This window comes from Hemiscyllium ocellatum, chromosome 3 (genome assembly GCF_020745735.1).
Source record: "Hemiscyllium ocellatum isolate sHemOce1 chromosome 3, sHemOce1.pat.X.cur, whole genome shotgun sequence".
In the NCBI taxonomy this organism is placed as follows: domain Eukaryota; kingdom Metazoa; phylum Chordata; class Chondrichthyes; order Orectolobiformes; family Hemiscylliidae; genus Hemiscyllium; species Hemiscyllium ocellatum.
Window position 1 is genome coordinate 91,988,073 of NC_083403.1, and position 14,745 is coordinate 92,002,817.

At 41.4% G+C, this 14,745-nt stretch overlaps 1 protein-coding gene across 4 annotated transcripts in view; it reads right to left on the minus strand.

Annotated features, from left to right (window-relative positions):
- The window catches only part of smap1 (small ArfGAP 1), a 229,355-nt gene that overhangs the window by 36,986 nt on the left and 177,624 nt on the right, over positions 1 to 14,745 (minus strand). For all 4 annotated transcript variants that reach the window (XM_060851895.1, XM_060851879.1, XM_060851887.1 and 1 more), the window contains one exon: positions 10,951 to 11,078. In XM_060851895.1, the coding sequence (XP_060707878.1) occupies positions 10,951 to 11,078 (128 nt within the window). The remainder of the gene's footprint in view (positions 1 to 10,950; positions 11,079 to 14,745) is intronic.

Genomic DNA, 14,745 nt, shown 5'->3' on the forward strand with positions numbered 1-14,745 from the left:
ATAGTACTCATAGAAATGGTCTTCAGATGATTAAGACAATCAGGGGTGTGACACAAATGAGCCTCTTCTGCAAAATAAATACATGTATTTTCCATAAAGGGTCATTAGACTGCATTTACTGGACATCAAGAATCATGGTTGATTTTGGCACAATCGAGGCCTGGGATGTTAATTATAGTCCTATGGTTGTTCCAGCAAAGATCAAATAACACCATCTCCAAATACATATTCCTCTCTTCTCTGTCAGCACTTCGCAGGGGCCAATGTCTCTGGGAAACTATAGTCCACTCCTCCAACCACCTTTCCATTACAAAAATAGCAGGTGTTCAGTGGTTAAGTTTGGGAGAGAGATACAAATTAGACCTGTTTTCTCTTGAGGTTAAAAGATTTAAGGGTGATCTGGTTGAATTCTTCAAAATATTAGTGGGAAAAGACAGGGTGGATGAAGATAAACTATTTCCACTGCTTAGGGTTTCTAGAACTATGGGGTATAGTCTGAGAATTAGGGCCAGAGCATTCAGGAGAGACGTTTATGGAAGAGTGTGGTGCTGAAAGAGCACAGCCGGTCAGGCAGCATCCGAGCTCTTTATCAGGAATGAGTGGGTGGTCCAAGGGAGCTGAGAGATAAATGGGAGGGTTGGAAGGTAGCTGGGAATGCAATAGGTAGATAAAGGTGGGGGTGATAGGTTGGAGAGGAGGGTGGAGTAGATAGCTGGGAAGAAAGATGGACAGATAGGACAGTGCCGAGTTGGAAGATTGGATCTGGAATAAGGTGGTGGTGGTAGGGTATTGGGGGGGGGGGGGGGGGGGGTGGAGTGGAATACGTTCCTAGACGTACCACAGAAACCGTGGAGAGGAGTTAACCCATTCATTTTAATAGCAAATCTACCTTCCCGGCAATCTCCTGGTCTCTTGTTGCACAATGATCCCTATAATATGTTCCGGCCTCGTTCAACAGCGGGTAACTGAAACTGTGCAAAATGATTCCACGGGTACGGTGGGGGGGCGAGAGTTGCTCTGTATTGCAAAAGTCTCACCCATACAATGCTTACAATCACAAGTGAACACTTTTACGTGAACTTGTCTGAGGTTCAAGACCAAAGCAGGTGATCAGGATGTTCTCCCAAGCCCCAGCCGATCAGACAGTGAGTTCCTGAGCTAATTAGGTGCTCTGAGGAAAGCTTCCTTTGTACTCGTTCCATACAAGGGAAGCAATGTATGTAAAATTTTTACAAATGATGAATTTGATCACTGGCAAACATCACAAACATGACCTCTACCATGGTTAATTTGATCAATTGCGCATAAAGACTCGCTTTGTTTCTCCCTGGAACGAGGCTTATTTCCTGCTTTTCACCAAATTTTACCTCCACTTTAGTTTGTTCATGCTGCTCATCACCTTTGTCAATAAATCTTTCTGCTGCAATGGCCATTGCAATCTACTATTGATCACATGCCAAATTTCAGCAGCATTTTCTACTGGGTATGCATATCCTCTTGTGAAAAAGCAACAAGAGAATTAGATTGGCTGCTAATCAAATCAATCATCTCCCACAAAACACAGTACTAACATTTGAATTTACCAAGATTATTTCCAATGCTGTCAGAATTGTTAAAACCATTTTTAAAAAATGACCATGTTTCAACTATGTCAGCAGACAATAAGCTTGGATCATTCAATTTGAAGGAGCACCATATAATCTAAAGCAAAATATTCTGAATTAATTCTAATATAAATATTTGGAAAAATGGTGGAGGGAGAAGGAAGGAAGAGATTATTTGGCTGTAGAGAGTAAGACAGTAGGTAAATACTATGATAAATACAATGTTACACCCCAGTCCAACACTGGCATCTCCAAACCATGATAAATACAAGTTTCTTTCAGGACATAACCCTCAGTAGCATTCTGTATGCAATGTATTTATTTCATGCCATTTAAAGCTATGTAAAGTCTTGTCTTAGTCTGCCATTATAAACAAAGCCCACATTAAATCCCAGGTTGCAGAATCATAGTCCTACAGCATGGAGAAAGGCCCTATGGCCCAAACTAGTCCATGTCGACCAAACGTTCATCCACACTAACCCCATTTCACTGCTGTTGGCCCACATCCTTCTAAACCTTTGCTATCCATGTACTTGTACAACTGTTTTTTAAATGTTGTTAATGTACTCACCTCAACGACTTCCGCTGACAACTTATTCTGTATATGTACCACCCTCTGGGTAAACAAGTTGACCCTGAGGTTCCCTTTTATTCTTTCCCCTCTAACCTTATACTGATGTCCTCTAGTCCTCGATTCCCCAACCCTGTGAGAACGAGCGAGTGTGCACTCATCCTATCCATTTCTCTCATGATCTTATATACTTCTAAGATCCCCACTCAGTCTCCTATGCTTGAAATAAAAAAATAGTCCTAGCTTGCCCAATCTCTCCCTATAGCTCATGTCATTGAGTCCTGGCAACATTCTCACAAATGTCCTCTGCATTCTTTCCAGTTTACTAACATTCTTCCTATAGCAAGGTGACCAAAACTGAACACAATACTCCTAATGCAGTCTCGCCAACCTCCTGCACAACTATAATATAACTTAACTTCTATACTCAATCCTCTGACTGAAGACTAGTGTGCTTCTTCACTGTCCTGTCTACCTGTGACTCCACTTTCAGAGAACCCATGCACCTGAATTCCAAGGTCCCTCGGTTCCACTACATTCCTGCAAGTCTCCCCAACCCCTCTGCGTATTTGTTCCTCTAATTCCCATTGACTATTTGGGGGCATATAGTACAATCCCAATGATGTCACAATCCTCTTATTTCTCAGCTCCAACCCCAAAGCTCACTGGATGATCCTTCAGGTATTTCATCTCTGATTACTGCTGTGATACTTGCCTGAATCAAAAACACAATCCCCCATCCAGTCTTTCCACAACCTCTATCCCCACACATTAAGCTATCAGTCCTGTCCCTCCCTCAGTCATATTTCTGTAATGGCTGTGTTATCCCAATCCCACGTACCAAACCATGCCCGGAGTTCATCGACCTTACCTTGTATGGCAATGGATGCAATTTAATCCAACAGACATTCATTGTTCTCTATCATGTTCCAGCCTTACCTGTCTCTTCAACTTACTATTTCTGATTATTGTTACCTCCATTAGCATCACATTTGCCTCCCTGCTGTTGAGGATCCCACTTCCCAGCCAATCTAGTTTAATCCTCCCTTGTAGCACTAGCAAACCTGGCTGCCAAATTATGAAAAAAAGGTATGAAAATAGTTAGATAGAAAATAAACAACTAGCCATCTACTAGAAACTGAAAGAAGCAGGTACTGTTCTGCAAGGTACTTGAACAAAGCCTCAGTTAATAGTTTTACAAGGTGACCAACAAGAAAATAAGGGGGCTGCGCAGGGACTCTCTGTAGTCATCTCCGTCCAAAACAGACAAACTGTTATGGATACTGCTGGGAGAGATGGCTCAACGGGGCAAAGTAGCATCAGCCAGGTTCATAGTAGTGTGGCTGGCTCTACTACACAGAAGAGCAGGAAAAAGAGGGCAATGCTATAATGATAGGGAATTTAATTGTAAGAGGAGTAGATAAGTATTTTTGGGGTCACAAACGAGTGTCCAGGATGATATTTTGCCTCTCTGGTGCAAAGGACAGGAAGTCTTGAAGCAGGACATTCAGGAGGCCAACATGTAGGTACCAATGATACAGGCAAGAAAAATAGGATGAGGCCCTACAACCTGAACAAGGCAATTAGGATTTGAACTAAAATGTAGGACCTCGAAAGGTAGTCATCTTGGGGATTTTGTTTTATACAGTTAGAATATGTGGGCATCACCAGCCAAGGCAGCATTTATTGCTCACCCCTAAATGTTAAGAGTCAATCACATTACTGTGGGTCTGGAGTCATGTGTAGACGAGGCCAGGTGAGGACGGCCATTTTCTTCCCTAAAGGAGATTAGTGAACCTGATGGGATTTTCCTGACATTCAGCTTTCTGTCATGGAGGGATTCGAACCCAAGTCTCCAGATTAACAGAAGAGCAATAACACTATTAGACCATCACCTCACTTAGTGCTATCACTACCATGTGCTAGTCAGAATAGGAATGACAGGATAGATAAGATGAATCCAAGATTTGAGGGGCAGTGCAAAAGGGAGGGATTCAAATTCTTGGGTCGTTAGAACTGGTTCTTGGGGAGGTGAGGCTCGTGCAAACTAGACAGTCTGCACTAGGCAGGGCAAGAACCAATGTGCCTGAGGTGGGGAATGTTTGCTCAGACCGCATTGGTTCCAATGGAGGAATTTGGAGGGAAGTAACGTGGGGACAGAAACAAAAGGTGGGAAGGGGGAAAGTGAAAGACAGAGAAAGCAAAAAAAGAAAATAATAAAGGGCCACATTACACCATGATAGAGTGACCAAGCATGCAAACTCAACATCTGGATATTTCATTTTCAGGAAGATAGACAGAAAAAGTGGTGGTTAGGGAGGAGATTAAAACAATAGTAAAGGGAGGACATTAGCCTGGATGATGTGGGATATGTATGGGTGGAGCTGCAGAACACCAAAGGAAAAAGATTGTTAGTGGGAATTGTGTAGACCACCCAACAGTAGTTGTGAGGTTGAGGATGGCATCAAACAGGAAATTTGAGGTGCGTGCAATAAGGGTACAGAAGTTATTATGGGTGACCTCAATCTGCATATTGATTGGACTAACCAAACTTGAAGTAATGCGATGGAGAAGGATTTCCTGGAACGTATCTGGGATGGTTTCCTCGACCAATATGTTGAGGAACCAACGAGAGCGCAGGCCATGGTAGACTGGGTATTGTGTAATGAGAGAGGATTAATTAGCAACGTTGTTGTTCGAGGTCCTTTAAGGAACAGGGACTATAACATGGTAGACTTCTACATTAAGATGAAGAATGACAGTTAAATCTGAAACTAGGGTCCTGAACTCTGAAAAACCTAACTTTGATGGTATAAGGCATGCATTGGCTAGAATAAGCTGGTCAAGGAGATTTATGGAGTTGATGTTGGATAGGCAATCATTGACATGTAAAGAACATATGGATAAACTTCAATAACTGCACATCCCTATCTGGCATAATACTAAAACAGGGAAGGTGGCTCAACCATGACTAAAAAGAGAAATCAGGGATAGTGTTAAAACCAAAGAGGAGGCATATAAATTGGCCAGAAAAAGCAGCAAACCTGAGGACTGGGAGAAATTTAAAATCCAGAGAACAAAGGCATCAGAATGGCAAAACAGGGAATGAATGTAAGCTTGCAGAAAACAAAAACTGACTGCAAAAGCTTCTATAGTTATGTGAAGAGAAAAAGGACTGAAGAAAAACGTTGGTCCCTTACAGTTAAAATCAGGCGCCTTCATAATGGATAACAAACAGATAGCAGGCCAGTTGAACAAATAATTTGGATCGGTCTTTACTGAAGACACAAATAACCTTCCCTAAATGCTGAGGGACAGAGGGTCAAGCATGAGGGAGGAACTGAAGGAAATCCTTATTAGCCAGGAAGTGGTACTAGGGAAATTGATGGGATTAAAACTTGATAAGTCTCTAAGGCTTGATGCCCTGCATTCCATTGTACTTAAGGAAGTGGCCCTAGAAATAGTGCATGCATTGGTGATCATTTTTCAGCATTCTGTACAGAGAGAAAATGTCAGTTTAGTCTTGACATCGGTGGTAGAGAAATTGCTAGAGTCACTTAATAAGGGTATAATAACTGAGCATTTGGAAAGCAGTGACAGGATTCGTCCAAGTCAGCATGGAATCACTAATGAAAAATCATGCTTGACATATTCTGAAATTTTCTGAGTATGTATCCTGTACGTTAGACATGGGTGAATCAATGGGTGTTGTGCATCTGGACTTTCAAAGGCTTTTGTCAAGGTTCCACACAAGAGATTAGTAAGTAAAATTAAAGGTCATTGTATTAGAGGTAATGAATTGATGAGGATAGAGAACTGGTTGGCAGACAGTATGCAGATAGTGGAATAAATGGGTTCTTTTCAGAGTGGCAGGCAGTAACAAGTGAGGTACAGCAGGGTTCAATACTGGAACACCAGCTGTACACAATACACATTAACAATTTGGATAACGAAATTGAATGTAATATCTCCAAATTGGCAGATAACACTAAGCTGGGTGGCAGTGTGGAAAGTGAGGACGATGTTAAGAGGTTGCAGGTTGATTTGGACAGGTTGGCTGAGTGGGCAAATACTTGGCAATTGCAAAATTATGTGGATAAACAGGAGTCAAAAAACGGGAAGGCAAATTATTATCCGAATGGAGGCAGTTCAGGAAAAGGTGAGGTGCAATGAGACCTGGGTGTCGTAGTAGAATAGTTGCCAAATAATTGCTGGCATGCAGGTGCAGCAGGCAGTGAGGAAAGCTGCTGGCCTTCATAATGACAGGATTTCAGTACAGGAGTGGGATGTTTTGCTGCAGTTATACAGGGCCTTGGTAAAGCCACATCTTGAGTATTGTGTGCAGTTTTCATAGAATACAGAATCCCTAGTGTGGAATCAGACCATTTGGCCCAACAAATCCACACCAATCCTCCGAAGAGTATCCCATCCAGACCCATTCCCCTACCCTAAAACGCTACATTTTTCCTGACTAAAGCACCTAACCTACATACCCTTGAACACTATGGACAATTTCCCATGGCCAATTCACCTTATCTTTCGATTGAGAAGGGAAACCAGAGCATGCAGAGGAAAAACACGGAGAGAATATGCAAATTCCACACAGATAGTCATCTGAGCCTGGAAGTGAACCCAGGTCCCTGGCGCTGTAACAGCAGTGCAAACAATTGAGCCACTGTACCACCTAATCGAAGTAAAGATATGCTTGCTACTGAGGGAGCCCAGTTAAGATCCCCACACTGATTCATGGGATGGCAGTACTGACACTGAATCAACTGGGTTTGTACTCACCGGAATTTGGAAGAATGGGAGGGGATCACATAGGAACATACAACATCCAGATAGGACTGGACAGGCCAGATGGGGGAAAAGAACAGTCCTGATATTGAGGAAGTTCAGAACTAGGCGCCACAATCTATGATTAAACAGTAAGACACTCAGGACTGAAATGAGCAAGCATTCCTTCACTCAGAATTGTGAACCTACGGAAGTCACCACCACAGAAAGCTGTAGGGACCAGATCATTAGATATAGAGAAAGCTGGACGTGTCCTTTGTGGCTAAAGGGATCAAGGGGCACGGACAGAAAGTGGGAGTGGGATGATCATATTGAATGGTGGTGCAGGCTCAACAGGGCCAAAAGACCTGCTCCTGTATCTATTTTCGATGTTCACTCACCAAGAACACAAATAAATTTAAAATATTTATATTATCAATAATGATAAAATGTACATAACTTTTTTTTTACAAAAATGAACATTTGCACTTGTTCAAATTTACACAAGCTTCTATATTTATCATAATTGCTGTTGCCAATGTCATAAATGGACTATCTTTATTTTGTATGTGCATCCTTTGTCCTACTAGGCCTGCTAATCTCTGTTCCCCAAGTATACAAAGCCATAACTACTTGTTTGCTATTGAGCTAGTTTGAGTCTGGCTTTAAGTTTCCTGGAAATGATAAAATGGAATCTATCTTCTGGAACCAAACATATTAATATTGCCCATTGTTGGAAACCTACTTGAGATCCTGAATGATTTCACTGTGAATTCCTAACCCATAACTGAAGAAGGGCTTATGCTCGAAACGTCGATTCTCCTGCTCCTTGGATGCTGCCTGACCTGCTGCGCTTTTCCAGCAACATATCTTTCAGCCCATAACTGAATCCCTCATGCCAATGGCTATTAAAAAAACTTTTAAAGGTACTGGAAAACGGATTGTCACAGGTTGTACAATATTTTTAAGGTGACAACATTTGCTATTTAGCAAACTTACTGAACATTGCAAGACAATTCACATGTTCTTATTTTCATGAACTATTCAAACTGCAAAATTACTTCTTTGAAACTCTATGGTCTGAAGAACTGATGCGTACAATTACAACATTTAAAAGAAATTGACAGGTACATAAATAGGAAAGGTTTAAATGAATTTTGGCCAAATGCAGGCAAATGGGACTAGTTTAGTTTGGGAAACCTGGTCAGCATGGATGAGCTGACTGAATGGTCTGTTTCTGTCTGTAGGGTCTGTTTCTGTCTGCGTGACTGTATACAGAATAGGATACTCTCAGATTTACCTACAATTGATCTGCAATTCCTTTCAGAGAAATTCAAGGTCTCTTTCTCCTGAACAGTGGCTAATAATTCATGATAAATGCATATGTGGATGATGGGGATCAAGACTTGGCTCTGCTGTGGTTCCAGGGTTAAACTCACTCTCATTGTTTACACTCAAATATGAACAATCACTAAATATCACCATAAAAAAAGGTAGATAATGTCCTAGAACCAAATCAATTTAATTTGTCTATTAAGTACATTTTTTTTGTTTACTCGAATACTTATGGGGTAGCTAAGTGATCACTTTGCAAAGATTAAAAATTACTCTGCCATATAACATATAACTTCACTATTCATGTTGCTGACAGTTCTCTTTCCACGTATGGAGTCAACTATTATGAGGGGGCATAGCTTTAAATTAAGGGGTGGTAGGGATAGGACAGATGTTAGAGGCAGATTCTTTACTCAGCGAGTCGTGAGTTCATGGAATGCCCTGCCAGTAGCAGTGGTGGACTCTCCCTCTTTATGGGCATTTAAACGGGTATTGGATAGACGTATGGAGGGTAGTGGGCTAGTGTAGGTTAGGTGGGCTTGGATCGGTGCAACATCGAGGGCCAAAGGGCCTGGACTGCGCTGTATTTTTCTATGTAACACTGTCCGTTCTTTTCAGATCATTTTCTTAATCATGCATCGTTTAAATTGGTGAGTTGTAAGGGAGAATCAAAGAATATAGTACTAACTGAGAAACAAAGAACAGCATTACAGCATGCAGAGGGAAACTGTAATGTGAAAATGCACTGTTACAGAGCATCACCTTTCCAACTGAGATACAATAAGAGACAAAACCTGCCTTGCAAACCTTTGGTGACTACTTTTTAACCATTTGAAACGAAAAAATAATTGAGTTGAGATTAAAGTTGCCCTGACAAAAATGATGAATGTATGAAGGTATATTCCTTAGTAGAAGTGGAATCTTAGCCCTGAGAATGGAGAATTCAATAACTTAACAAAAGAAATAATTTAGGACCCTACATTACTGCAATGCCAGGGGATTCTAAGGCAAATTGAGTAGGATCGGAAAACTTATCCAAGACGACATACTCAGCAGCTTCTGCATTCTCATTACTTAAAATGCTAGATGCAACCATTCTTTCATAACTAGTGCCTACGAAACATAATTGATATTTGAACGCTGTTCCCATTGACTCAGATTCTTATCGGGGTTGATAGCTGGGTCAAAATCCTGGAATTCCCCCTCTAAAAGCATTATGGATCAATTTGTAGAAAATGGACTGCAGCAGCTGAAGGAAGCAGCTCACCACCACCTTCACAAGGGCAACGAGAGACAAGCAATAGATGCTGCCCAGTCGGCCTCACCCATGTCCTACCAAAGATTTTTAAAAATAGCTTTATGCATAAAGTTTTAGTGCAAATCCTTTCAGGAACTTGTACAAAGTCACAGTTGAAGAGATTTTCTTCATTTGCCAGGGTATATAAATGAATACATTTTTATGGGATGCACAAACCACACTCAAACAGGAGGGAACATTAACTAAATATTAAGTTGCACAGCTTCTACATGTAGAGGAGGAAGAATAGAAATCTAGATCTGATCCAAATCAATGACATTTCCACTTTTTCACTGCTAAAGAAGAACAATTGATGAGAGTAAATTTGATTGCAAAGGTAGGCTGGAATTTATAGCTACAACCACACCAACTAGCTGAAGGCAGAAGTTTTTGACAGAGTACTGATCGATTCAGGGACAAAGTGAGGACTGCAGATGCTGGGGATCAGAGCTGAAAATGTGTTACTGGAAAAGCGCAGCAGGTCAGGCAGCATTCAAGGAGCAGGAGAATCGACGTTTCAAAAATTCCTGAAAGGAGGGTTCATCCCGAAACGTTGATTCTCTTGCTCCTTGGATGCTGCCTGACCTGTGCACTTTTCCAGCAGCAAATTTTCAGTACTGATCGATTCAGGCCCATTTGTTCTCCCACAGGCAATGCCGATGAGTCCACGTCAAAGTCTCTGTGCCATTCTGCGCATGCTTCAATGCTAGCTGTCTGCACAGTAGCTTTCTGTGAGAGGTACAGTATAGATAGCAGCCTTGACATTTTTTAAATGTACTGTGTTAAGTTTACTTTTGTCATTAATACATAGGATTTCAATCTTCATGCAGATGGTGGCATACTTTGCTTTAGAATTTTGGGTAATTTTTGTGCAATCGTGAGTGATAGGTTAGGGGCAGACCAGTGAAACTAATTTTTCCCCATAGGCCCCATTATTTCCATTAAGTGACTTTCTATTAAGCGAGGTTTTGCTGGAATGCAACTACGGTGTTATAGGAGAACCATCTGGAATTTTATTAAAGCAAAGCATACGTGAAGTGAAAGCTTAATGTTTCCTTAATCAAAACTTCCCACCTCCAACCATTACAAATTAGCTATTCAGCCTTCACAGGAAAAGGCAAATCATCTCAAACATTATACTAAAAATAAATCTGCCATAAACCTGCTCTGTTTAGGTACTGTACTTAAACAAAGTTTAAAATGCTTCAAGATAAGACAAAGTCAATAATTAGCACAATTGAGTTTGTGATTTAGACAAGTGAACAAAAATAAACTAGCCAACAGATTCCCCCTCCATTGTTGCCCCCCATTTCCAAAAAATTGGGGAAACATAATAAAGCGACTACATGAGAATGCTAAAATTTTACCTGATGCAGCTGTGAATCAGATGTTGGAAGAGGATTGGAAATCATAGGGCCAAATATATCAAGATCTTCATTCAATCTTGTACTTGAAGTAGCACTGCCATTAGCAGCAGGAACTTCAATTGGAGTATCTAATTAAAACAAAAGACAATGCAAACTCATCAACGTTGACAGGAAACCAAATCAGAGGATACATCTTTTATCCCAAATATTTTTTTGGAACAACCTACAAAGCTAATTGGAAATGATAATTCTAATTAACATTTGAAATAAGATGACATCAACACTCTGCCCTTTGGGTTTGAAAGCTACTATTTTTCAGGATACAAACAAAAAATGCTGGAAAACCCCACATCTGGCAGCATGTGTAGGAAGTGAAACAAAAGCTTTGTATCAATTATAAAGACTCTTGAGCAGAACTCTGAACTAGAAACATTAACTCTTTCTCTCTCCACAGATGCAGACCTGCTGAGTTTCTCCATCATTTTTCTGAATTTTGTTTACTGTGGAGAAGGGTATGGAGGCTGGAGAAATAAATACGGGACATGTTGAAAAATGCCCCTATTGCAGAGGCGGTGGTGCTGGATGTCTTAAAAATGCATAAAAGTAGATAAATCCCCAAGAGCTGATCAGGTATACCCTAGAAATTTGGGGGAAGCTAGGGAAGTGATTGCTGAGACACTTGTTGAGATATTTGTGTCAACAGTCACAAATGAGCTGCTGAAAGACTGGAGGTTGGCTTATGTGGTACCACGATTAAAGAAAGGTAAAGAAAAGCCAGCAAACTATAGACCGGGGAGCCTGACATCAATGGTGGACTAGTTATTGGGAAGGGATCCTGAGGGACAAAATTTACATATACTTTAGAAAGGCAAGGACTGATTAAGAATAGTCAATACTGCTTTGTGCATGAGAAATCATGTCTCACTCACTTGATTGAGTTTTTTTGGAATAACAAAGAGGATTGACAAAGGCAGAGCAGTGGACGTGATCTATATACTGAGGGCAGGAATAGGAGGATAGAGCAGATGAATGCATGGCTGAGGAGCTGATGTATGGGAGAAGGATTCACATTTTTGGATCATTGGAATCTCTTTTGGGGTAGAAGTGACCTGTACAAGAAGGATGGATTGCACCTAAATTGGAAGGGGACTAATACACTGGCAGGGAAATTTGCTAGAACTGCTTGGGAGGATTTAAACTAGTAAGGTGGGGGAAGGGGGGTGGGACCCAGGGAGATAGTGAGGAAAGAGATCGATCTGAGACGGGTACAGCTGAGAACAGAAGCGAGTCAAACAGTTAGGGCAGACAGGGACAAAGGTAGGACTAATAAATTAATTATTTCAATGCAAGGGGCCTAACAGGGAAGGCAGATGAACTCAGGGCATGGTTAGAAACATGGGACTGGGATATCATAGCAATTGCGGAAACATGGCTCAGGATGGGCAGGATTGGCAGCTTAATATTCCAGGATACAAATGCTACAGGAAGGATAGAAAGGGAGGCATGAAAGATGGGGAGTGGCATTTTTGATAAGGATAGCATTACAGCTGTGCTGAGGGAGGATATTCCCAGAAATACATCCAGGGACGTTATTTGGGTGGAACTGAGAAAGACGAAAATGATGATCACCTTATTGGGATTGTATTATAGATCCCCCAGTAGCCAGAGGGAAATTGACAAACAAACTTGTAAGGAGATTTCAGCTGTCTGTAAGAATAATAGGGTAGTTATGGAAGGGGATTTTAACTTTCCAAACATTGACTGGACTGCCATAGTGTTAAAGGTTTAGATGGAGAGGAATTTCTTAAGTGCGTACAAGACAAGTTTCTGATTCAGTATGTGGATGTAGCTACTTGAGAAGGTGAAAAACTTGACCTAATTCTGGAGAAATAAGGCAGGGCAGGTGACTGAGGTGTCAGTGGGGGAGCACTTTGGGGCCAGCGACCATAATTCTATTGTTTTTAAAATCGTGATGGAAAAGGATAGACCAGATCTAAAAGTTGAAGTTCTAAATTGGAGAAAGGCTAATTTTGACGGTATTAGGCAAGAACTTTAGAAAGCTGATTGGAGGCAGATGTTCACAGGTAAAGGGATGGCTGGAAAATGGGAAGTCTTCAGAAATGAGATAAGAATTCAGAGAAAGTATATTCCTATCAGGATGAAAGGGAAGGCTGGTAGGTATATGGAATGCTGGATGACTAAAGAAATTGAGGATTTGGTTAAGAAAAAGAAGGAAGCATGTGTCAGGTATAAACAGGATAGATCGAGTGAATCCTTAGAAGAGTATAAAGAAAGTAGGAGTAAACTAAGAGGGAAATCAGGAGGGCAAAAAGAGGACATGAGATAGCTTTGGCAAATAGAATTAAGGAGAATCCAAAGGGTTTTTACAAATACATTAAAAGGACAAAAGGGTAATTAGGGAGAGAATAGGGCCCCTCAAAGATCAGCAAGGCGGCCTTTGTGTGGAGCCACAGAAAATGGGGGAGATACTAAATGAATATTTTGCATCAGTATTTACTGTGGAAAAAGATATGGAAGATAGAGAATAAATGGGGACATCTTGCAAAATGCCCAGATTACAGAGGAGGAAGTGCTGGATGTCTTGAAACGGTTAAAAGTGGATAAATCTCCAGGACCTGATCAGGTGTAAAAGAGAACTCTGGGAAGCTAGAGAAGTGATTGCTGTGCCTCTTGCTGAGATATTTGTATTATCGAGAGTCACAGGTGAGGTGCCAGAGACTGGAGGTTGGCAAACATGGTGCCACTGTTTAAGAAGGGCAGTAATGCCAAGCCAGGGAACTATAGACCGGTGAGCCTGATGTCGGTGGTGGGCAAGTTGTTGGAGGGAATCCTGAGGGACAGGATGTACATGTATTTGGAAAGGCAAGGACTGATTCGGGATAGTCAACATGGCTTTGTGAGTGGGAAATCATGCCTCACAAAGTTGATTGAGTTTTTTGAAGTAACAAAGAATTGAGGAGGGCAGAGCAGTAGATGTGACCTATGTGGACTTCAGTAAGGCATTCGCCAAGGTTCCCCATGGGAGACCGATTATGAAGGTTAGACCTCATGGAATACAGGGAGAACTAGCCATTTGGATGCAGAACTGGCTCAAAGGTAGAAGACAGAGGGTGGTGGTGGAGGATTGTTTTTCAGACTGGAGGCCTGTGACCAGTGGAATGCCACAAGGATCGATGCTGGGCTCTCTACTTTTTGTCATTTACATAAATGATTTGGATGCGAGCATAAGAGGTACAGTTGGTAAGTTTGCAGATGTCACCAAAATTGGAGGTGTAGTGGACAGCAAAGAGGGTTATCTCAGATTACAACCGGATCTGGATCAGATGCGCCAGTGAGCTGAGAAGTGGTAGATGGAGTTTAATTCATATAAATGCGAGGTACTGCATTTTGGGAAAGCAAATCTTAGCAGGACTTATACACTTAATGGTAAGGTCCTAGGGAGTGTTGCTGAACAACACTTTGGAGTGCAGGTTCATAGCTCCTTGAAAGTGGAGTCGCAGGTAGATAGGATAGTGACAAAGGCATTTGGTTTGCTTTCCTTTATTGGTCAGAGTATTGAGTACAAGAGTTGGGAGGTCATGTTGCGGCTGTACAGGACATTGGTTAGGCCACTGTTGGAATATTGTGTGCAATTCTGTTCTCCTTCCTATCGGAAAGATGTTGTGAAACTTGAAAGAGTTCAGAAAAGATTTACAAGGATGTTGCCAGGGTTGGAGGATGTGAGCTACAGGGAGAGGCTAAACAGTCTGGGGCTGTTTTCCCTGGAGCATCAGA